This window comes from Schistocerca gregaria, chromosome 1, assembly GCF_023897955.1.
Source record: "Schistocerca gregaria isolate iqSchGreg1 chromosome 1, iqSchGreg1.2, whole genome shotgun sequence".
NCBI lineage: Eukaryota > Metazoa > Arthropoda > Insecta > Orthoptera > Acrididae > Schistocerca > Schistocerca gregaria.
This window is the reverse complement of record NC_064920.1, coordinates 10020115-10046894: the sequence shown is the minus strand read 5'-3', so window position 1 is coordinate 10046894 and position 26780 is coordinate 10020115. Positions and strand designations below refer to the sequence as shown.

At 36.3% G+C, this 26780-nt stretch overlaps 2 protein-coding genes across 5 annotated transcripts in view; one reads left to right on the top strand and one right to left on the bottom strand.

Moving 5' to 3' along the window:
* Positions 1-26780, bottom strand: part of LOC126322565 (putative FERM domain-containing protein FRMD8P1) — a 327086-nt gene that overhangs the window by 119531 nt on the left and 180775 nt on the right. The gene's annotated exons all lie outside the window — the stretch shown is intronic.
* On the top strand, positions 1667-23632 carry LOC126322939 (glucose-dependent insulinotropic receptor-like). The gene is made up of 2 exons (XM_049994599.1): positions 1667-2168; positions 21225-23632. Exons 1-2 carry the CDS (start codon positions 1706-1708, stop codon positions 22112-22114), a joined length of 1353 nt encoding a protein of 450 aa, XP_049850556.1. The 5' UTR covers positions 1667-1705; the 3' UTR covers positions 22115-23632.

Genomic DNA, 26780 nt, shown 5'->3' with positions numbered 1-26780 from the left:
TCCACAAATATATCTAGCACTTGGGCAACAAACATTCAGTAACACCTGAACAATCTGCTTCAGTGAAACAAAAGTAAATGCCAGCAAAGATAATCATTTACAGACACTAGAAACCTGCACTGTTACCAACATATACATTATATCATACGTATAATCTCTGTAAACAGAATATTCACAGTTCTTTTTGATATAATACTGGTTTCTGTAACAGAAATAAAGGGGACGCGTTGGCTTACATGACCATAACTTTAACTGGTAATAGGTCATTTTTAATTTCAAACTGTATAATGTATATATCAATGTAACCGAGAAATACTATAGAATTTAATGAAGTCATAAAAAATTTTGATTTTTCCACCATTTGTAAGTACACTGATGGAGGCGCTGTTGAACTTCTGGAACAGGATTGTGACTGTAAGGTTTGTGTGGAGAGGTGTCAGAAAATTGTCAGAGACCCTCAGCCACACAGTAATTAAGAAACATGAGCAATGTGGTGGAGTCTTTGTTCGTGGGAAGAATGGTAAGATCTGGATTGGTCTTCGAATTATGAACAGCTGTGTGTTCCATAGGAGGGATGTTGGACTCACTGGGAAGGGAATTTTAGAAAGGGAGGTGAAGCCACGTTGGAAGTCAGGAATTCCTGACATTCAGATTGATATACTAATGGAAGCATTGGGCCTTTAAGGCCTGTTCAGATGGAGTTTAGGTTTTTAGGTGCAATGAAACTCAAATGTTAACATCAAACAAAGAACACAATGATTTCTAAGTCAATGTACTTCAGCCACAATTGTAAGGCCTCACTCGCTGTGGCACAACATGTTTGGCTCTTTACAGAACCCAGAAGTTGTGAACACATCAATTTTCACCCTTTATAAAACTAAATAAATGTCCTATTGAAAAATGATTCAGTTTGAATTAAGTAATCACAAGGGGATATACTTCTTAAAAATTTCATTTAATGGCTACAGCTTTTCATTCTCTCAACCAAACATGCATATCTTTGTTTCCCTCACCTGGCTTCCGCCCTTATCATTGTGAATTGATGAACTGTATGCTTTGGTATAAAAAGGTACAAATTAAGGGTATAAACTCTGCAGTTTTTCATAAATGTATGAGAAACGCCTTTTTATAAATATAAGTTGGAAACACTGTTGCCCTCACTAATAGAGCAGTATCAGCACAATATACGTTCAAAAAGGACATTATTTGAAAGCTAAGCTACACGTTCTAAAGCTAGCTTTTGTATACACACAATGCTCAAAGCCTCAACTATAAGATGAATGGTTATTTTTATTTTTTCCCATTGTGTGTATTCCACCCAGCACTTTAGAGTACCATATTAATTTCCATAAAAAATTTACTTCTCTTGCTTAATATTCAGTTCCAGATTTGCACTTTTAATACAGAAAGTTGAGTGTATTTAATTTAAATTAATAAATTAGAATTTTTCAATACCCAAAGAATTGTGTTTTTTCCCTCTACATTCTGACCTGCAATTTACACAAGCAAGGCTCTACAATGTTCCATGAAGTTATAATTCTGAGAAGCAAATTCACACCCATTACACTTGATAACAGTTAGTCCCCGGACTGATATGACACAACACAGGAAGGAAGGAAAGAGCTTCACTATCTGTGTCCTGTGTCAACATGAGATGAGGCAACAGCACACCCAATGCTCTGGCAATCCCCCCGTGCAGCTGAGCATGCAGTCTCCCATGGAGAACCTCTGGGACAGGATGCATCACTCTCCATCTACTGCAGTTGCTACAGATTCGTACCTCACAAGTGTAATGTCACTTGCTGGAATGTTAGAACAATACACTACAAGCTCCAGTTTTATGGATTTAACACAAAATATCAGTGTTCTAGCTAATAACAGTGTCAGCACAGATCAGTCACTAAATATCACCATAGTAAAAAGTGCTACAACACAGCTGCTGATCTATGATTACCTCATCCCTGCAATTGGAGCACTCATCATCATACTGAATTTGGCTGTTGTGGTATCATCTGGGTTAATAATACGAAGTGGTGTGCAGCCAAAAACAACATACTTGTTTTTGGGGAACATTGCAATGGCAGATCTGATCACAGGAATTGCAGTTGTCTTTGGACAAGCATTCCCAAAAAATCTGAGAGATGAGACGACTTGTTTCTTCCAGTTAGGTAAGTTTTTTAATTTCTCTTAACTTTTATTACTGAGTGGCTGTTACTGCAGCTGTGACAGCAGCTAATTTCAGAAGTTCATATGCTAGAACAATTAGTTACACATATGGTTCAATTAAAAACCTAATGTATATTCAAGATCAGCGTCATCTCTGTCTAGTGTTTCACAACTTTTTGATAGAATAAATATATTTTCAGCTTGTTTCAAGTTGAAGACAAGCTTTTATTTTCTTTGTGATTTATTTGGTCATTTAATTTCCTATTGTTAGTTGCTAAAGAAGAAGTAATTTTTATTACTAAATTAACTGGAATATTTATCATGTTCTTTGACAATGGTATAATAAGCATGTTCAGAGTTTTTCATAACAGTAACTATTAATGAAAAGTCCACAGCACTTATGCTGCAACAAATAAAAATCAAAATTCAAGTTACTGTCAGCTACTGTGACTTGTGGGGCTTACTAATCCAACCCCCCACACCCCTCCGCATTTGAATTAAAATTTTCTTCAAGATTTGTGCAGAGGGGCTACAAAAGTCATGAGTAACACAAATTTTTAAAATAGTTCACAAATAATAAACTGACAAAAGTTTACAAGAACCCTTTTGAACCTTGCATCATCCTATAATTTAATAGCTGAACTAAAATCTGCTACCCAAGTAACAGAAACTTGTCAAACAGCTTTATATCAGTTTCTAGTCATGAAAAGTTTACGCAACACCTCACTAAAAATTTTCAATGAAGCTTTTAGTGACCAACTTGCTCAAATATTAAGATTAAAAATGAAAGGCATTGTTATTAACAGCATGTCTGTAAGAGCCACAAGTAGAAGTTATAATCAGGATAATGTAAACTACTTAAACAGCTTATTACAGAAAGAAAAATGATCACAGGTTTCCAAAATTAATTATATAAATTAACAATTTAACCCACTTCTTCCAAATTTCCTTCCCACTGAAAAATGTATTCTAGAACAAACAGTTGGATCACAAGGGGAATAAGGGTTTCATGTCAAAAGAAAAGACAACTTCATGAAATATTAAATTAAAAAAATTTCTCAGCTGAAATACACATATATTATAAAACATACTTCAAAATACTGAGAAAAGTAATAAGAGCACCAAAAATATTTCAGAATGATGAATACATTTATAATTCTGAAAATAAAGTGAAGGCTACATGGAGTGTTATAAAAAAAAGTGTCTGGTGAACACAGATCACCCTGCAAAAATAAAATACTATCACAAAAATATTAAAAAGTAACAAACCTCTTAAAAGTAGGCAACACTTTTAACAATTTTTTCACAGATGTGCTGATAATATGATACAATCAAACTTATATAACAACACTCAAGCCAATGAATACAAAATAAATGCTTGTAGAGGGTCACCGTACATCAGTTCTATCTTGCAAGAGAGCTAACGAAATAAAATGACTAAAAAATTCCAACTCTGCAGGCACTGATGGTGTTCCTGCAACAATCTTAAGAAGAGTGCATCAAACCTAGTTGAAATACTTTCATGCCTATGTGACTGCTCACATTGGGCAGGCTTTTTCCCTGATGTATGGAAAACATCTAAAGTCATTCAAATGTATAAAAAGGTGAGAAAGACAATGTAAATAGCTATAGACCCATCACAATTTCCCCTGTATTTCAAAAATATTAGAACAAGTTATATTGAAAACAAAGATTCCACGACTTACCAAGCGGGAAAGCGCCGGCAGACAGGCACATGAACAAAACACACAAACACACACACAGAATTACGAGCTTTCGCAACTGGCAGTTGCTTCGTCAGGAAAGAGGGAAGGAGAGGGAAAAATGAAAGGATGTAAGACAAACTTATAAAATTTGTAAATGAAAACAATATCCTATGCAATGAACAACATGGATTCAAAAATAAGAGGTCAATCATAACTGCTATTTATGAGTGCACTAATTCCATACTATGCCTGATGGACAAGAAACAGGAATCAATAGAAGTTTTCTTGACCTGTCAAAAGCTTTTGACATGACGGCCCATAATATTCTGCTGTCAAAGCTTGAAAAAATATGATATTCTAGGTCTGTACAACAACTGTATTAGTTCCTTCCTGGGCAATCATAAGCAGTCAGTGTGCATGAAGCAGAAGAAAGTGGAGGCAGTGAAGGAAGTATTCATACATAAAATAAAAATCAATATGCATTACAGTTAACAAAATAATGATAATTATGTAGGAAAAAGAGAGGGCAAAGGTACACATTGACAAACTATTTATCGTTTGTGCTCATATCCATTAAATGGAGTAGTGTGGTACATAATTAAAATCAACTCATTTCTTTCACAATACAAGACAAGAATAAGAAGCACAAAGGAAGCAGTATATACAAATACATTGAGAAAGACAAATACCATTTACTTTATTGTTAGTGTATGGTAAAATCTGAATTGATAGTCTAGATTGCATTTTGAATGTGTAATATATACATGCTATTTTACTATACTAACTTTATAATATTCTTTCCTTTATAAAATGTAAGGCCTATTGATTTTCAGTTTTATGTAGTGCAACATGACTACTGTGCCACCCAGCTTTCTACATGTTGCCCCACCACTGTCCTTAAGCTTAGATTTCAGTTTTATATTCATTGTAATTCTCCTGTTTTGGCATGTTTGTAATGATGTATTACTTCCTTTTTAATATGCTTCATTTTTTAAACAATTTATATCCGTATTTAATCTGTTGACTGTTTTCAGTAATGTATTGTGCTGCCATTTTTATTACTTTGTATGTAATGTGAAATTAACTTACTCAGTTTTACTACAAAATTGGTAGCATGTACATGATCCCATACCATGTGTATGGAGCCCCTCATCTCCTTCAGTATGTTCATTTTAATTCATGTTCTTTGAGACTTTTGTTAATTTATTACTTGACTATTTTAAATTTCCATGTTACTCATGACTTTTGTAGCCTTCCTGAAAATGAGTTTAATCCATACACATGAATAAACTTGAATTGTTGAACATAAACTAAATTCTTCCCCAGGGACCAAAGCAGCAGTTCATAAATAAAAAGAATCAAAGATTACTATACTCACAATGGGCCTTTATAACATTGACGAGTGTTTCACAATAGCCCTTATAAAAGACATGTGAACAAGGAGACCAATAAGTAATAAGCAGTTCTGGCTCTAGCTGAGTCAGTATAAGTAGCCACTGCAGATACTTGGCAATCTTGCTCTGTCTAATGTATTGTTACCTTTCTGCCATGAAGAGTTAAACATACTAACTTCTCAAATAAAAGTCCTCCAGAGCTACAATACTTCACAGTAATAAAGTTACATCTGCCTACAAAAACTATGCATAACAAAAATTATAATTCTAAAGTTAGAGACAAGTACAAAATATAAAATTGTGATCACATATCATATTTAGTTTGATGGTTTTATGAGTTATATGAAAACTATGACGAGCTTCTCTTATTTTATGAAAGTTGCTCATAAACTACATTACAGAGATGTGTATAGCAGCAAACACAACAGTAATTACAGTGTAACATATAGCTTCCATCAGTTATATGAGTCTGCAGAAAATAAAATACGCAACTACTAGTCAAGTTAAAGGGAATTATATGCACACAGTGTTCAGTTTTATCTGTATGGAAACACTGTGCATATTTAGTATAGTTTTCACAAATCTGTGTAGTTTTTGGAATGAATTGTTTTTACCATCCCTACTTTGCTCATTACAGGGATAATCTTGTCTGATGTGACACATATGTTAATTAAACAAGCTTATCACACTAAACTGTTGCCATATGTTCTTAAACCCCGTTATCAAACTCAGTACCAATCTACATATTGTAATAAAGGTTGCAACTTTTATGGCTCATTTCACTGCAAAGAGTGTGAGCAGTGAGCATAAAGATAGCAATTTAATTTGAAGTTGCTGTTATGGAGAAACTCCTCAGTCCACAATGACTGATTAGCATAAGTGTCATTTTGGTTAAAAAGACACCTGAACTGGTTTTTCTAATCATGTGTCTTTCAATACTGAACACAGTATAGTCCTCAAAACAATTTCATAGAATGCAGCTGTCATTCTTGTGCCAGTAGAGATACCCAAGCTGTAGAAACTGCTTTTTTAATGGTTTATATCATTTCAAATGTTATACAATGACATCTATGAATAGTATAGTATTACATTTGGTCTGCTACGTATGTCCCTTTAACGGAAAACATACTGTAATATTTTAATTCAGTTGTACAAGAATAAAAAATATTATACATAAAAAGTTTCAAACTTCCAGACAGATTAGCAAACACAGACCCAACAGGAAGCTTCAATCTGTGAGTACTTCTTTTGCTCTCCTTACTGGAGAGGCCAGTCAGAAAAAGTACATGGTGGGACATATTCTCCCCTCTGAAGAATGCCACTGCCTAAATAGTTCAGTAAGAGGGACAATTCCTGCAAAAGGCAAATGTCTGGGTTTTTGGACATCATCTGGCACACAATTTTAATCTGTCAGGAAATTCTGTAACATTATAGATATTTACAAAATCTGTCATTGCTGAAGAAGCTCTCAGCCTAAAGACTTGTTCGATGCAGTTCACTGTGCACGTCTTTCCATATCTGTACATCTGCAACAACTTACATCTATTAGAACCTGCTTACTGCATTCAATCTTCAGTCTCCCTTTGTAGTTTAGACCTTCACAATTCCTCAAATTCCTAGATGCCACAGGATATGGCCTATCAATAGATTCTTTCTTTTAGTGAAGTAGAGTGACAAAGCTATTTTTTCCCAAATTAGATTAGGTACTGCTACATTAGTTGCCTGGTCTTACAATTTAATCTTCAGTATTCTTCTGCAACATCACATTTCAGAAGCAACCATTCTCTGCCTGTCTGTATGGCCTATTGTACAAATTTCAATTCTGTACAAGGCTGCACTGCAGGCTTCCCAGCCCTTAAATTTATATTCAGTATTAACACACTTTTCTTTGGAAACACAGTACTGCTGTTGTCAGTCTGCATTTGCTCTCTCTACTTCAGTCATCATCAGTTATTTTATTGCCCAAACAGCAAAATTTAACTACTTCTTTTAGTATTACATTTCCTAATCTAATTTAGTCAGCATCATCTGATTCAATTTGGCTAGAATTCATTATCTTTGATTTACTTCTGTTGCTGTTCCTCTTATAACTTCTAACCTTTCTGTTCAAGAGATCAAAATGTATTCCCATCTCTCCCGGTGACACTATAATATTGTCAGTGTTTGTAAATCTTCTTCTTGAATTTTAATTCCCTTTCCAAATTTCTCCCCAGAATCCTTCACTACTTGCTCAGAACCTTGGCTCCCTCTCTCTTCCTAGTTGCTGCCTTCATTTTATGTCTTTCGACTCTTATAACTGCAGTCTGGTTTGTATCAAAGTTACAGATAACCTTTCACTCTCTGTGTTTTACCCCTGTCAGTTTCAGAACTCCAAATAAAGCATTCCATACAATATCATCAGAAGCTTTTTCTACATCCTCAGATGCTACAAATGGGGGATTGGTGGTGGAGGTGCATTCAGTAATTCCATAGAATATTAGTGTAAGCATTTTGCGAACCGTGATTACTTAAACTGGTGGTTTGTTTGCACAACTATCTGCCCTAGCCTTCTTTGGAAGTGGAATTATTAGTCTTCCTGGGGTTTGAGGGCATCAAATCAATAATGAATACTGTTGAAACAGAGGCAGGGAAAAAGCCACAGAAGACAACATTATTTTTGTTAAAGAGAAAGGGCGCATGTAAATGACAGTTCACATACAGCAGATATTTTTAATAATTACCTTTTACAAATAGTTGAGAAAATTGGTTCAAATAGTTCGGAGAAGAAAGCAAAACAATACACAAATGGTACAGAGGAATTTTAGTGAAATCAAAATTAGTGTCATTTCCATACTTAAATGAGGAATCTCACTGTAACTCTAAAAAGTGAAGGTTCATGTGGAGGTGGATTATATCTCCAATAAAACATGAAACATTAATTGCTGCCCAACAAATGTAATGTTCTTACTCTTGGATGTACTGCACTATTAATTCAGGGTGTTTACCCATGAAGATTTCAATGTGCCACTGTTAGGCATTCCACACATGTCAGTAACTACTGTGTAGTGTCACTACTTACACCATTTTCTAAATCTTTTCCAAAGATAATGTGCTCCATAGTTGTCATCCACCTGTGTAGTAATTGGATACTTAGGCAATCAAAGTTTGGATTTCAAAATGGCTACTCTACAGAGACAATAATTTATAGATTTACATCATCAAATATCATCACTGGGGATCATCTGTGACTTATCGATGGCACTGGATATATATTAAGGAATATACTATTAAGGAATTTAAGTTTTTTATGGAATTCGTAGTACAGTACATGCCCAATTTAGTTCTTATTTTAAGGAACAGAATGTAGCAAGCTACCTTAGGCTGTATGAGTAAAACAAAGTGACACACCACATCATTTGCATGAGGAGCAATTACAATGGAAGCCCCAAAGGGTTTATACAATGGATGTCTCGCAGGGTTTGATCACTGGCCCATCTTGCTTTATGTTAATGATCGACCACTTGACTCGATGAAGGCAGAATAAATACTAATAGTGTACTTCCAGGAGTTTTGCTGCCTTTTCATTTCCATGCACAATATTTTGATGACACGCACAGTGACCTTCTTCAGATACTGCAAGTTTTTTTTGTTACATGTACTTGATGCCTGGGCTCTGACAAGACCTCTATTTACAGCTGAGCCTTTCTGCAGAGTATATGAGCATTTTTGTGAAGCTGAGCAAAGATACATTTTTGTGAAAGTTACTGACTAGTTTTGCAGAAATGGGCTAGCAGAAATGGGCAGCTCAACCAGTTCTGAAATGGCAAAAATATCCCACTTCCTGTTGTCCTTGTATAAGGACGGCAGAAAATTCTAAGTTCTTAAGTGTGCATATTGATGCAACCTCTCCCTGGAGAAACCATACAGTATCCCTGCTAAAACATTTATGTTTCACTAATTTTGCCGTAAGAATAACTGCCATCATTGGGGACATGGAAGTCAGTAAGTTAACATATTTTGAATATTTTCATTCACTGATGTCTTGCGGGATAATCTGAGACACACCCTCAATTTAATCATTTGAATAAAAAGCTATAAGTGGCCGGCATGTATTCAAACAAACATTTTTTCATCTTTTTGTGAGTTCATCACGTTTGTCATGAATATGTTCTGTGAATCTTTTCATTAAATAACTACGCAACTTACAATGCCTGCCTCCTACATCCTACATCATAAGTGGAAGAGTTTTATGATGGTTGGTTAATCTGAGGATTATAAAAAATTCTGGTGGAGTGTCACCTACTCACGATGCTTTGTTTCAACTTAGAATTTTAGTGCTCTGTGAAATTATTTTCATAGTATTAGGTCACCAATCACATCTTCAGCCACTTCCTCAGCTGTTTTCATAATACTGCCTTTACGATTCTTCCATTTGTAAACAATAAAATATTTATGCTACCCTAATTCACCCCAGATAGAATAAAATGGTATGAGAAAGGAGACTCATTCACTGTGTAGAGAGGGTGTTCAAATGTTTAGCAACTGATGAGCACAAAAACAAAATGGCTATCATTCTGGGTATCAACACTTCATTAGTAGAATGTCTTACCTTTGTACCTATGATGACTGTTAGTTACATATTTTAGAACTACCTCTTCTCAAGTAAGCAGGAAAATGAGGAGAGGAGGTACTGGCTGAAGTAAAGCTGTGAGGACGGGTCGTGAGTCGTGCTTGGGTAGCTCAGTTGGTAGAGCACTTGCCCGCGAAAAGAAAAGGTCCCAAGTTCGAGTCTCAGTCCGGCACACAGTTTTATTCTGCCAGGAAGTTTCATGAGGGAAAAATGTATGAGTTGCATTATGCATCACCTTCTTGTGTTTTTCTCTTTATACACTTCCTCCATAAGTGTGTGGTTGTCATTCCTCATATCAATGTTATACTACTTGTTAAAGTACAATAACTCATATAAGTTACCCACTTCATTCAAGCCTAATAGAACTCAGGGGTAGCACATGGTTTTGAAAGTTGATTATCAGTAATCATCATGCAGTCACTTTTAATCCCATAGGAACCTACGCATGTGATGTTTTATCTCTAACATTATAATTTTAAAATACTTTATGGCCAATCTGCTATTTTTCATAGCTTTTTTCTTTTATATCATCATTAGAGCAAGAAACAGTTTTGAAGTTTTTTCTTTTACACGTTCATTAGGCCTAGAACCAGTTTTGAAGAAAAAATTCTCAGATATCACAATGGATGTGAGTATCGAAATGCTATGTTACTTCTTTCTCAAACCAAAACACCATCATCAGATGATGTGACTAAGTGAAATACATACTCACTGTAATATAGCTGCCCATTTACTGATGCCTGGTGAGCCAGACTACCTGTAAGACATCTCACAGTCATCACGTGTGGAGGCAATAGTTCTTTATTGTGCTCAAAATGACGATGTGCTAATCTGTCAAAATATCAGGCTTGTTTACACAGCTGAATTCATACAAGTTATCTGAATATTTGGCATGCCAGGGGAAGCTCAAGTTCTACATCATTTAAAACAAGTTGCAAATTTTTTCACCACTTTGAAATCTCAAGAAGATCTTATGGGATATTTATGCAGCTCTTTCAGACAGTACTATTGATATTGTCTGTAAGGTCACGAATACACAGTATGAACAGTAAGGGTCTGCCTGGTCATTAACATATGACATGACAAACAAGGCTACAAAAACACTTTTCTGGAGGACACTTTTAACTACTACATCTATTGACAACTCTCCAACTGTGATAACATGCTGTGTTATCCCTACCAAGAAATACTCAATCTAGAAACAAATTTCATTTAGTGTCCCATATGTTCACACTTCCCATCTAAAAACTGAAGCATGCCAGAAGATGTTTGCAGAGAAAAAAATATAAAAAAACTTGCTATAGCTGCTGATTTTAAATTGGTACAAAATTGAAAGTAGTTATGCTTGAAGATTCAGTGCTAAAATCATATTTTCAAACTGAATTTCTTTGAATCTACCAGATAAAATTCCCAGTGAGCAAACTGTTTCAGTAACGTTTTAACTAATATGTATATGAAGATGTGTGTAAATTTTGAGTAAATTTGGTTATCTCAGCTCATTCTGCATTATTTACTGAGCTACCACAGACAGGAGCAGTTCAGGTATAGAAGTAAACATTGAAAGGAACTTTGGCAAAGCAAGCTTGTACATATTTTGTAATAAAATAAAAGATAGAAAATGACCTTGTCATTACTGTACCTAAAGTACTATAAAATCTCACAAGTTCATAAATAGTTTTCCTGAGATCTTCAATGAAATGTTTCCACCCTGAAACCTGTGGCAAAAATGTAGCAAATAAATTAAAGTGGATCATACAGGACATAAAAATGTCCAGAAAATTTCCAGTTAAGGAAAAGGCAGCTGCACAATGAACTAAAATACAACACAAATACTGATTTCATTGAATACATCGGACTTCAAGAAATTATATTTAACCCTTAACTCACGAGGTGACTTTCCTGTAATGTATACAACAAGGTGTGGTCCCTGAGATCCCTATCTTTAAACCAAGATTTAACCTGTAAATCATTTGAAAATTTAATTTATGTTATATAACATTCACGGTTACAAATATACAACTGTTGTTTAAATACTCCTTTCTGATTTTATTGCACTAAATAAAGCCAACAGTATTTTGTTTTTGTAGCAAAAATCACATACTTCTGTGAAGTTTTTTCAATAGTACACAAAATGAACTGTTGGAGAACTGAATTTTACATACTGAAAAATTATGGTATCTCTCTAGAAAGCAAATTTTTGCATAAAACTAATATCTGGGGTTTAAACTCGCATATAAAAACTGAACTTGATAGCCAGAAAAAGAAAAGCTCCAAAATTAATATTCAGTACTGAGTTCTACATCTTTCTTTACCACAAGTCAGAACACATTTAATTTTAACTAACACTAAGTATTTTGTTGGAGAAACAGAAAGGTCATCATTACCACTGTCTTGAAGTTCTTCCTCTGAATGGTCCTCTCGTTCGCTAGCAGAATGATGACCACTGGCTATTGAAAAATTGTTGTTTTCTTTGTCTACTTCTTGTTCTATATCATTGACATCATTCTCCACTCGCTGACTAAAAATTTCATCGAGTGTGTAAATCGTCACATTCTTGCTAACACATTTGTACTGAACTGAGAAAAGCAGGTGCGTAGTTCACAAGACGCGGTCTAGAAGACCCCATCAGATGTCAACAACACTCAAATAAAGTGATAACACAACTGACAATAATAATCTGGAGGGTCAGTGATTAAAAGAGCGTAAGTGGTGTATAACAACAATCAGCCATAATTGACGTACGAGAGCGACTTGTAAAATTCTGGTGCAGTAAGAGAGACCACACCTTGTGAGTTAAGGGTTAAAAGAGCTACCGAGGCAATAAAACTACTGGCAAACAACAGGGTAATTGGAGCCCATAATAAATTTCAAAAAATTACCTGAAAGAAACATTATTGCAAACCAATTTCAGATATGTGGGTGCTTCAATTAATTCTTTATAAATAGAACAGAATCTGACATCATTGCTACCAAATAAATCCATTTTACCTCAATGCAAAATTCTGAACACCTTACAAATTTTCAAAGCTGCCATGAAGACTGTAGAAGATGTAATCTTAGCATTAAAAAAGAAAAATGCTGCATGTGTGATCCAAGTTATTAAAGCAACAGACAAGTCAATAGCACACTCACTGTCTCCAGTAAGCAATTTTTTCAAAAGGCCTGCTTGCCAGAGGTACTGGGGTATAATGAAATTAAATGAATTTTCATAAAGGGAACCAGAGAGGTCACGGAAAGTTATCGTCCTATCTCAATTCTTCAAGCCATCTCTAAAATATCTGAGGTGATCACTGTCAGGCAAAACCAACATTATTACAAAATACCCTATGATCCAGGAACAACAGGAGAAAAGAATTAAAGAAGCAGTAAACATTTTTGTTGAGAAACTAAACACATAATTTGGCAAGGGCAACAAGATTGTAGGAATCTTCTATGACCTCATACTGTAAATTATGCCTCACTTATTAATAAACTTAACAAATATGGCATTACAGGCAATTTCCTAAAATAGTGTAAGTCGTACTTATGGAACAGAAACAAAGAGTTACTGCTCTTTATTATTATTATTCTGACTGGAAAAGTTTGTTACTGGACTGAGGATTTCTTGCTAAGGAGGATGCAGCATGTTATACTGGATTGTAGTGACAAAGAACTGTTGACACAAGCATTCGTAATATTGCCACTGGCACAGTCAGAGGGTATGTTTAATTTAGCTACACTATGTGATATGCATCATAAAGTTGATACACACATCTATATGTTTGTCTGCTGTCCATCATGGGCTGGCCACTGTTGAGCCTACTAAGCGTGTCAAAGATGTTTAGAGGATGAACCCTAGTCAGCCATGCCACTTGCTCATACCACATAACGAAGAAGATGAAGAAGAACAAACAAAATAACAAAAACAACAAGAATCAAATATATGTGAGAGAAAAATTAAACAACTTAAAACCGTAGTGCACCAAGAACCCAGTATATATCAACTTTACAAGACATAGCTAAATTAGACTTTACTTGTGACTGCTACAGCAGTGGGAGTACGAATGCTAGAGTCAACAATTTTGTGACTAGTGTGTCGGACTGTTGCTATTTGTGTCATATTTAACTACCTTGCAGGCAATATTAATACACAGCTGCCAACCTTGAGAAGATGCTGTCAGTAATCACATGCCAAAAGTGGATGGTGGTCCAGGAGGCCTTCACCTGAAAATTTAAAAAATTAGAAACCTGATTTAGGCCTTTATGGACTATACTCAGACACTGTTTCATTTCGTATTATCATTTGTGCTAGACTTGTCTTTATGGAAAATCATGTTACCAAAGAAGCAAAAAAGTTTCAATCCTTGCTTTTTGTTGAAGCACTCCTTCCCATACCCCATATGTGAAGAATAGAAGCCGGCCCTAGCGATGGGACATAGTCTCTGCCATACACTTCACAGTGGTTTGGAGAGTATGGATGTGGATGCAGATAATAACACTTCAGAGTGCCCCACAAGGCCCCAGTCCTATCTCTGTTCCAAATGAATGATTTGCCATGAAATATCACCTATCCATCAATTATACTTGCAGACAGTACTTCTGTGTTAGTTGAAAATCAGAAAGCAGAAAAAATCTGAAATCATTAATCAGTATCTTCAGTAATGTAGAAACTTGGTTTCACTTAAATAGGATGAATCTAAACATATCTAACACTCACATGATGCAATTCAAAACCAAACACTCAAGACTGTGCTGAATTGTTGTAATTAAATTTGGATAAAAATTTGAGCTGGCAGACACACACTGAGTATCTGGACAACAAAGTGACCAATTTTTCAAATGCAATGGAGATATTATTGAGTGCAACTGTTATGGACACAAAAACAGCAGCATTTAATAATATTGTTGTTTGTGTGTCCATAACACAACAATGGTGCAGTGGGTGGGGAAAAGTAATGGCAAATGGTCAGCTTCACTGCTGTGTATGCAAGCATAATGATAAGCAAACTATCCATCCAGACAAAAGGAAAACTGAGGCCCGTGGCCGAGAACACTGCAAACTGGCACAGATTTAGAATGCCTCACTTCTGCAAAATACAGCTCACCCTTTTTACACACAATAGTAAATTTCCAATTGGATGCAGGCAGATCATATATCCACACACTTCTGCAAAGCATTCAACACTGTGCCACAATTTCAACTGTAAACAAAAGTCTGTGCAAATGGAACAGCTTCTTAAATATGTGACAGCTCAAAGACTTTTCAATTGACAGAACCAAGAAAATTGTGCCAGAGATGAAGGCAACACCAGGAGTGCACTAGGGGTGTGTGGTAGGTCCATTCCTGTTCTCCATGTACATAAAGAATCTGTCAGAAAAGATGAGCAGTTTGCTGACAACACTATTTTGTACCAGTAAGTGTTGTCATCAAGAGGCTGTATGGAGATTAAGGAACACTCTGACAGAATCTCTATTTGGTGTCACAAATGTCAGCTCACTTTAAATGTCGATAAGTGTTCATTAATGTAGACAAGTAGAAGAAACATTTCTTTAATGCTCAAAAATAGTATTAATGGCACACTGTACAACTAGGTCTCACTGATTAAATATTTAAGTACAATGTTGCAAAATGACATTAAATACAATGAGCACATTGGGTCAGTTTTAGGTAAGGTGATGACAATAAGATTTACAGGGAGACTTCTGGCAAGATGTAGCATATCTATAAAGGGGACAACATACGTAACAAACAGGCAACACATTCTCGAGTGCTCAGGATTCCCACCACGTCCGGTGAAAGGAATTCCGAGGTGTGCTGCGACATTTGTCAGCAGTAAGTTAGATCTGTACAAGACTATCATGCAAATGTTCGAGACCTCAGATGGGAATCACCAGAGTGAAGAAGTCAAATTTTTTACCAAATGCTGTTTAGTAATCACATTTGTGATAGACCACACAACAATTCTTCTGCCTCCAATGTTTCATCCATGCAAGAACTTCAAGGATGCCATAAGGAAGATTAGGGCTTGTAGAGAGGCATACATGAAGTAACTCTTCTGTTACTCCATTTGTGAGTGGAACTGGAAAAAGAATAATCAGCAACAGTACAGGGTCCTCTCTGCCAGGCACTGTACAGTCACTTCTGAAGCATGTATGTAGATGTAGATATCCCACTTCCAAATTAGACAGATTATGACAACCCCCTAACAACCTCTTGCACTTGTTTCCTAGAAAGAAGCCACTTACCTCCCCTAAATGTTCCACACAGCCAAGATCTTCCCAATGACCTCCCTTGCTAATGTACCACTTCTCAATCCCACAGCTCTTTTACATATCGATGCCCAAAACTGTCCTTGTCCTTGATCACTAAGTAGATGCAATTTTCTACTCCAGGTGCAATGTATCCATAATGCATGAGATCAGGCATATCTGCATGTACATTTACATCTGCACAGGCTTAATATGACCTCAGTTTCCTGAATTTTAACAGTGAACCTTCTAAACCAGCAATAATATTTGGGAGATGATACAAGCCTGACAGCTTTAAACTACAATCTTCAACAGCTTTATTATTTGAAGACAGAACAAAAGTTACAGTACTATATCAATCTACACACCTCTAATATCCTCATTGATGATGCACGAGGTTACAAAACAGACTAATGACTTCAAAAACAAAATAAAACAGAGAAGTTAGATTAGAAAGGAATAAACTGATAAGACTTGTCACAGGAGAGGAATGTTATAGATAATTTTGAGTAATGAACACAAGATTATTAGTGTTTTGAAGCAAAGTGTAGTGTTCAGCAATATCAAATGTGGTTTATGGTCTGAAAATTATACTAGGCACATAGCTCACACTGCTCCTCATATTGATATAACACAGTGTCACTGTGCAAGCAGTATGAAGAGTCATGAGCACAGCATTCTCTGAAACATATAATGCAAAGCTAGGAAAAGTAGTCAATAAATAATAGCATTCATAATTTCATTGACTATATTAACTATCATCCATCATTAAACAGTTCTGGTCTATTTCTGTGTATGATGGCTCTAGCGGAATATAATAAAATTGGCAGCGAAGCCTTTTACTGATACTAGTCATTCGACATTCACTCAGTTACACAGATAATTGCTATAGGATAACTGTTAATTACATTCTGCTTGAGTGGAGGTCGGTACACTTGAACATATTTATATAATATGCTCCTTTGAGAAGAAACATCCAAGATATGAACCAGAATTACAAATAGATAACAATAAAAATAATGGAATTCCAGAAGTAACAAGGTGAGGTATACAGAGCCAAATGAGGTATTTAGGAAAGATAAAGGGCAAGAGTTGATGCCCTTCGTTTTGAAATTATTACAAATGAAGGAACTTTATACAAGAGAAACTTGCTAAATTATGTATGGAATGTCTTTGTAGGAGGACAATTCTGCAAAACTGGAACAACACAGAAATTTCTTATTCGACATTCATTCAGACATTCACAGTGAAGGTGACAGACAACAAGGGGTAAAAGAGACAACAAGGGGTAAAAAGCTATACACATATCAGCATATTTTCAGTAAAATACAAGATGTTCACAGAATTATCACGAATCACACAAGGTAAAAAACAAGGTGGCTGAACCATCTGCAAGTCATGATGAATTATAAAGTAAAGAGAGCAGTATGAAGTACCACTATATCTGGCATTTATAGAATGATAAAGGTTTTGAAGCAGAATTGATAAAGTCTGTACTGATAGCTCTAGAAAAATTAGGCTTATGTTCAATTTATATTGGTATAAAGAAAAACGTGTACTAAGTATTCCATTGCACTTCATCAGAACAGTTGGAATTCAAAGATGAAAGAGGAGTCTGAGAAGATTTCGTACCACATTCTTTGAGAGTGTTTTCAGGTCCTTGATTGAGAAACATAGAAAAATAAAAGTGTGTTAGTGGAACCTGTCTGAGATGACTTGGTTTTGCTGACAACGATGTACAGCTTATCTCCAGTGCCACAAACCTCGACAACAAATATAACTTGATAAAGTGGGTCAGAAATGAGGTTTAAACATCATTTAATTATCAGAAGACAAACACAATGAAAAGAAAACAGTACAAATTAATAGTGGATCCATAAAAACAATGGACAAGTTCCTATATTTAGGGCAGATGAAGACAATGACTGACAGACAGTGAAAGAAATGGACAGAACAATAAAAATGCACAGAAGTACTTTTGGTAAACCTACTAGGCCCGTCAAAATTAAGCTTCGTGCTTATCTGAAAAGCAAAGTGTGCAGTACCAGTTGTGGCTCTTTGCTGTCAGACATAGACTTTTAATGTGCAAAAATTGAAAAACTGAGGGTCTCTAAGCAAACAACAGAAACATACAAGACAAAAATTATTAGGATAGACAGGAAAACAAGGGAATGGAGCAGGAAACAGATGAGATCAATAATTATGACCATTGTGATAATGAAATGGAAGTGGACAGGAATATAGGTAAATAATGGTAGATGGATCGACAACACAAGAAAGTCTACACCTGATCCCGAGTGATGAGAAAAAACTGGGTTGACAACCTAACGGAAGATGGATAGAATAAATTTGAAAAAATACAGGAGCAACAGGGATGCATATGTGTCAGGACATAATAATAGAAAAATCTAACAAAAGGAATTATATGGGACCTGTTAAAAAAAATTCTGGAATTTTCTCCACAAAAGTTTTCTATGCTTACCTTTTACTTATTGTGCATTATCTCATTAAAAATACTCTCCTCCACAATTGATACACCAATTCCAACACCATTTCCATTTCTGGAAGCAGTCTTGGTAAGCCCCTTGTTGGATCGCACAAGGTGCCATCTGCAAATTTTCTTTTATCTCATCTATTGTTGCAAATCTTCATCCTTTCAATGGCATTTTCAACTTTGGAAATAAAAAAAAGTCTGCAATGACCATGTCCCAAGAGCACAGAGGATGCGGCAGCACAATGATTTCGTTTTTTGTGCAATAGTCACATACCAACATGGATGAATGTGCAGCCTGCATTATTGTGATGCAAGAGGCATGAATTGTCTCTCCATGCCAACCATCACGGATTCTGAAAACATCTATCACGTAAAACCCAAGTCACACTTTTCCCACGTGGCATACTGGAAGCTTTCGATGAAGGCAGTCAGGTAAATGCAGCATTTCTTGATTTTGAAAAAGCATTTGACTCAGTACCACATCTACGCTTATTATCAAAATTATGATCATGTGGGGTAACAAGCTAAATTTGTGACTGGACTGACGGTTTTTTGGTAGGGAGGATGCAACATGTTATCTCACATGAAGAGTCATTATCATCATCATTATCCATTTGTTATTCACTGCTGGTCCAAGGTCTTGTCTCAAGACTTGCCCAAGCATAACCTTTTCCTGTTATACGCATCCATGTTTTCTAATGTCACTACATGCACATGTATTAAGATGTGACCACAGTCCTCTCTTGTGTCTTGCATCATTTACCTCTCATTTATCTGGTCACAACTACATCTACATCTACATCTACATCTACATGACTACTCTGCAATTCACATTTAAGTGCTTGGCAGAGGGTTCATCGAACCACAATCATACTATCTCTCTACTATTCCACTCCCGAACAGCGAGCGGGAAAAACGAACACCTAAACCTTTCTGTTCGAGCTCTGATTTCTCTTATTTTATTTTGATGATCATTCCTACCTATGTAGGTTGGGCTCAACAAAATATTTTCGCATTCGGAAGAGAAAGTTGGTGACTGAAATTTCGTAAAAAGCTCTCGCCGTGACGAAAAACGTCTATGCTGTAATGACTTCCATCCCAACTCGTGTATCATATCTGCCACACTCTCTCCCCTATAACGCGATAATACAAAACGAGCTGCCCTTCTTTGCACCCTCTCGATGTCCTCCGTCAATCCCACCTGGTAAGGATCCCACACCGCGCAGCAATATTCTAACAGAGGACGAACGAGTGTCGTGTAAGCTGTCTCTTTAGTGGACTTGTTGCATCTTCTAAGTGTCCTGCCAATGAAATGCAACCTTTGGCTCGCCTTCCCGACAATATTATCTATGTGGTCCTTCCAACTGAAGTTGTTCGTAATTTTAACACCCAGGTACTTAGTTGAATTGACAGCCTTGAGAATTGTACTATTTATCGAGTAATCGAATTCCAACGGATTTCTTTTAGAACTCATGTGGATCATCTCACACTTTTCGTTATTTAGCGTCAACTGCCACCTGACACACCATACAGCAATCTTTTCTAAATCGCTTTGCAGCTGATACTGGTCTTCGGATGACCTTACTAGACGGTAAATTACAGCATCATCTGCGAACAACCTAAGAGAACTGCTCAGATTGTCACCCAGGTCATTTATATAGATCAGGAACAGTAGAGGTCCCAGGACGCTTCCCTGGGGAACTACATCACTGTTTATTTTCCTGTCTCTCTTAACAGTTTCCAATACAACTCTCTCCTCTGCACACTGAATGAACACAGTTTCTGGATGGTTTTCACATTAGACATCTGTGCCTCATTGTCACAAGTTGAAACTGATAAACACATAAGTTGCAATCTTCCCCTTATGACACTTAGTTTTAAAAACTTTACTTAGTTTAGAAAAAGCACCACAGGTCATATTTTGCTGTCAACAGGCTCATCTTCAACTGCTCTAAATAAAAATATTCATTAAATGATTTTATGATCCCACTACTAATTTAAACTATTTTATTTTCTATGTATTCACAGAAAATAACTTCAGTCTTACTATACCATATTTTAAGGCCTACTTTCATTTGTTGTGGAAGTTTCTCTCTTCACTAGAGGCAAACAGTACAATGCCAGGATTAAAATGTTGGTTTACTTATTTTCCATTAACATTTATTCCCTCTTCCACTTTGCTAGTTTAACGTTTTGAAAACATGTCCTGCAAATGTTGTGGATAGTTTCAGCAACAGGAAATTTCCTCGTGACCTTAATCTCTCGAATTTTCATGTCTACTGGACACTAGATAACAGATGGAGCTGAAGTTTTAAGCAGCTATGTGTACTAAGAGTTAATATGTTAGCCAATTAAAGGGTGTCACAAAGTAACACTTCTGTGACATCCTACATGCATACTAACTTTCACATAAACACAGCAAACATTAACTTCAGATATGGTGCATAGTTATTGAAAGTATTAAGAAAAATATTTTTTATGTATACTCCTTCACTTTGGTGGTTATTGTTAGTGAATGATATTAAATTCAGAAATACTACTGTTAGCATATAGTGAAGTGTGTTTCTTTCTATAATTATTGACCTATTGCTATGCACAGTTGCTGTCACTTTTTGTATCATTTATAGGTATGATTCTATCGAGTACCCTCTCATCAGTATGGAGTGTGGGTCTGATTGCTGTGGACCGCTTCCTTTACATCGGTTACGGCCTGCAGTACCAGCGTTGGCTGTATCCGAGAAGAGCTCGACTACTCATCGCGAGCACCTGGGTTCTTGGAATAGTTGTCGGATTCCTTCCTGCTTTTGGGTGGTCCGGTAATACTAATAACGGAAGAGTCTGTTGGTTCATTCGAATGCCAGCCGGACTCGTCTTACTGGTAACTTACCTCGGTATAATTCCTGTGATCACTGTAATTATACTTTATTCTATCATTTTGTACCGTGCCTTAAAAAAGGTTCGTCAGCTGCAAAGAGCTGATGAAGAAGCTAATACAAATGGTTCAACTCAGAATCAGAGATCACCCAAAAACAATGCAAAAAATATGCGCATCTTTCGAGGAGGAATGAGTACACAAATGGAACCAAAGTCAAAACCTAAAAAGGCAAAAGCTGTTAAAGTTGTCCTCTTTACCACAGGCTCTTTTGTCATAACATGGGTGCCGTATTTTGTCGCCTGTGTCATGTATCTTTTGTGTAAAGATGAGAAAACGTGCAAAACTCTAAGCGTTATCATTGCAGCCCCGCTGGCGATACTAGGGTTTTTAAACTCGCTAATCAATCCTGTAATCTACGCATGGTGGCACAATGGTTTTAGGACTTTCTTAAGAAAGAAGGTCAATCAGCTACAAAAGTACAGAAGCGATCGAAGCAATAAGAGCTCAACAACAGGGAGTCGCAGCACGCGAACGACATCGGGCAGGAGCAGCGGCAAGTCCAGCGCGTGCAGAAACTCTGGCAGCAGGGAAACAGGTGCACTTGCCCCAATGGAAGCGAGCAGAGATGAAACACACTTATAGAAACTGCACAGTTCTTACATCTAAGACAAGATCTGCATATACTATGTTTGGTGCTCTGGACAGGAATGCTTACTTAGTAGCGTTTATAGCATTCCGCCAGTGAAAACCCTATGTTCGATTTCAGTGTTGTGCTGCTCTACAATTTTAGTTCCTTCTTTTAATATCGCTATGTTCTGTTCACAAGGGCAGAGATGTATTGTAAAGGTACGAGAATAACTTTTAGCTGACATATTTCTATTTTTTGATTACTACATCACAGACTCCTAAAATTATCTGTGTGTATACATTTTTTTTAAAATTTTTCACTTCAAAACCCAAGAATTGGGAAGATGGAGAATATTTTGTTTGGGCAATCAAGAACAAAAATCTTGTGACTTCATTTGCCTCATACTTCAACAGGTTTGCAATTTTCATGTGTGAAATGTGTTATTACAGTGAAAGCAGGCATTTATTGAAACTGAAGTCAAACTGGTAAACAATACCACTTTTTTTACATAAAAAAAGATAATTAGCTGTTCAGGGACTGACAGAAACAGTGTATACAGGAGAGGGGGAGGAGAAGGAAGGTATCCGCCACATAAGAGATTGTACGGATGAGCATTACATACTCAGTGCAGAAATACAACAAGTAAAGGATAAAAGTTAAATTCAAAGACCAGTAAGCCAGCAATTTTGATACAAACAACTTTCACTGCCGGTCTTTAAGAGTGACTGCAAAATATTTTTAAACAAAAGAAGATAAATATAAAAGGAAGGAAAAAGAACACAAATACAACTGGCAGTCACATCAAAAAAGTAAGAAATTTAATTCCTTGTCAAGACAAAATGAACGTACTAGGTAAATAAAGAATGCAGAGCTGATACATGTACCTTCATTCAATCAATCTTGTGGTGTAGTCTTTTCAAGATGGTCTACTGGATACTGCTAAGTACATCGATATGTGATGTTGACATGCGAGTTGTTTGGTTTGTGTCAGTCTGAGAGACTTGTCTTGGGCTACACACAAATGCTTTGATTTGGCTGTTAGGTCATTGTCCAAAGGTTTCCTCTGAATGTGAATTAATATTGCCAACAATGCCTCACAGCATAAAGGAAACATATGTGAGACCTAATTACACCCACTGCTAATCAACTAACAGCAAACACCAAGAGTAAAATACAGTAGCCTATGGAATGTGCACTGCTTTCAAAAAATGCATACATTCCCTCAAAAGTTCTGTTATACTTGGAATTATATGTCTGTATTTACACAGGATGAACCGACTTCTTTATTTATCACCTATCAGAAACTAAGTATTGTTCTAACTTAATATATTTCATGTCAGTGAGCATGTTAAATGATCTCTATTTTTGGTAGACATTTTTATTTGTGAATCTCTTGTCCTCAAAAGGATTTGATATAAATGAGTTCTCTATCTCATTCTCTCTTTTTTTCAAAATTTTTAAGTTTTTACACTTCTATAAGTTAAGTATTCTGTAACTTCAATTTTGTTAATAAAAGATTAAGATGAAGTAAATGTGTTTATTTTTGTGACTGGAATATACACCCCCCCCCCCCCCCCACACACACACACACACACAATTGAAATATAAACTAAACAGTTAAATATTTTTAAATTTTCACACAGCACAACTCATTGCTATATCACTTTTCAACATATAATTTCCTCACACAGTTAAGTTCACCAGTGCTTACAAAGTGCATGATTTTTCAGAGAAAGGAATTTATTTGGGACTCTGTCCAACTGTATACAAAATGTATAATTTACCTTTCCCTTACATCAGAGCTTCTTGGTACCCAATGCTTCTTTGAGTCATCTGAACATAACTGAAATTGCTTGGAGAAAGTTTTTTTAGTACGAAGTCTGTCTAGCGATAGTAGCAGCTCTTAAATGAGCCATAAGGGGTCATACATTGTCAGGTTGCAACAGAACACACATAAACAGCAACATATGATTTAGATTTGTTTTCAGAAGAAAGAGATTTTTATTTACTTTTTGTTTTAAAGGAGTGATACTGAATTCTTGTAAATGCTCCAAGCTGATTTTTTTGTGTCAAAAACAGCTCAGTATAACACTTACTGCAGATGCTTTTGTTTAGAATTTGTTCAGTATTGATGACGCAAAACTGAGTCGCTTGTCACTCATTCTTTTGTTTTTTAGTTGGTGGTGGTGGACCCACTGGGTCTGAGGCCAGTGGTGATTCGTACAGTGAAGGCACCAATCTCTTGCTGAATGTGTGCATCAGTCGCCCAGACATAGGCGTCAGCTCTGGGGTGGACACTTTTCCACACACTTTGTGAAGCCAGGCCACATCATGTGTCGCACATTGGCTAATGTCCCATCATAATTCACTGGCACTCGACAGTTTATCATCTAGTGGGCTTTGACAACTGCAGTTTTTTCTGAAGTTCGTGATGGGTGAACTTCCTATTTCATACACACTCATACTGCTGCAGTACTCATGCACCACTGAACTGGGCTTTTATCCTCCACTAAATTTTGATACATTTTTCAACTTCACTGTGCAGAAACACAATTACAGAACATTCTCAGTTCCTGGTGTGACTAACTACTCGGGTGGCCATTTTTCACTGTTCCTGTGTTGTACTTTATTATGCCCCCACATTATTTTTTAATATTATTTTTAAGTGAATTCAGAAAATATAAAAACAATGCACAAAAATTCAGAACAAACAAGTAATACTCAGGACACTGTAGAATTATTGCTCAGTTAAGCATAATAACTAATTATTCTCATTTAATCCACTATACGACTGGCACAAGGTTAATAGCAGTATTGTATGTGCACTTGAGATGTAAATACAAACACAAATTTCACACGTTTTTATTACTTTATAATTGTGTGCAACTGCCCTCGAAATTTGTTTTCATTAAGCATCAGACTGCAGCAGTTATGCAAAAGGCTTACAAAATTTAGTTTCTGTGTGTGTGTGAAAAGATTTTGGGAGGAGGGGTAGGACACGGGCTTCTGCAGAGGTTGGTAAGATCCAATTATAGGAAGAAGAACATTACAAAACATTTGTGGAATGCACTGTGATACAGATAATAACATCTTACAGATTCTATATATGGTGTAGTTAGATAAAGGACAATACAAAACTTTACTGCAAATTAAAAGGTGCATTTCTTAACACAGACTGGCACCATAAATACTCATGATTAAAAAAAGAATTTGAGCCATAATGTAGTTGCTTAAATTTACACCAAATAAAATCAATGCATGCATCAGAAAGCATAGAAAGGACGTAAATGTGAATGAACATTGTCCAACAACATGTGAAAAAGGACTGTGCATAGGTGGAATTACAACAGCTGAACAAGTGTAGACAGACAACTACAGTGCAAAATAAAACTGTTTATCTGCACTCAGTAGGGATGGACAAGAAACAGCTCACGATTCCCAGTTCAAACGCACATGAAGAACAGAAAGTGTTGCACCAAAACCGGTGATACTGAAACTACAATTCATTTCATCAGGAAACTAATATCATACCAAGAACAATGGTCAGTCTTTCCTAAATAAAAATGTCAAATATTAAATTCTACTACTTCTTAGTGATACATCGGATTTAAATTATGCTATCACTGTCCTAGAATTAACATCAATTTTAGAGGGAAAGCAATGTTTCAAATGTCCACATCTACATATATGCTCCACAAGACACCAAATGGTGTATGGCAGAGGGTACTTTGTACCACTACTATTCATTTCCTTTCCTGTTCCACTCGTAAATAGAGTGAGTGAAAAATGGCTATCTATATGCCTCCATATAAGCCTTAATTTCTCTTATTTTATTTTTGTGGTCTTGCATGTAATGTATGCTGGTAGCAGTAGTATAGATCTACAATCAGCCTCAAATGCTGGTTTTCTAAATATTCCCAATAATTCTTCGTGAAAAGAACATGGCCATCCCTCCGGAGTTTCCCGTTCACGAAACATCTTTGTAATACTTGTGCACCCACTGAGCCTACTGGTAACTAATCTAGCAGCACACCTATGAAATGCTTTGATGCCTTCCTTTAATCCGGCATGGTGGGAATCCTTCACACTCGAGTGGGGGTTGCTGCAGTGTTCTATACACTGTCTCCTTTATACATTAACTACACCTTTTAAAAATTCTCCCATAAACTGAAGTGAGCCATTCGCCTTGTCTACTACCATCCTTATGTGCTAGTTCCATTTCATATTGCTCTGCAATGTTATCCCCAGGTATTTTATCATCATACCCCCCCCCCCCCCCTTCATTTGCATAAGCTTAGATTTCTCTATATTTAGAGCAGGCTGCCACTCATCAAACCAACAAGAAATTTTGTCTAAGTCATCTTTTATTCTCCTAAAGTCACTCAACAATGACAATATTCCCATACACCACAGCTTCATCAGCAAGCAGCCATACATTTCTGCTCACCCTGCCCATTTGATCATGTACATATACAGAGAATAAGAGTGATCCTTTCACATACACTTACCACGGCTTTCCTGACAATACCAATTTCCCTGATGAACACTCACCATTGAGGACAATGTACTGAGTTCTATTACTTAAAAAGTCTTTGGCTTACTCACATATTTGGGAACCTATTCTGTATGCTAGTACCTTCATTAACAGCTTTAATAGTGAGTTTATTACATTTGCCACAT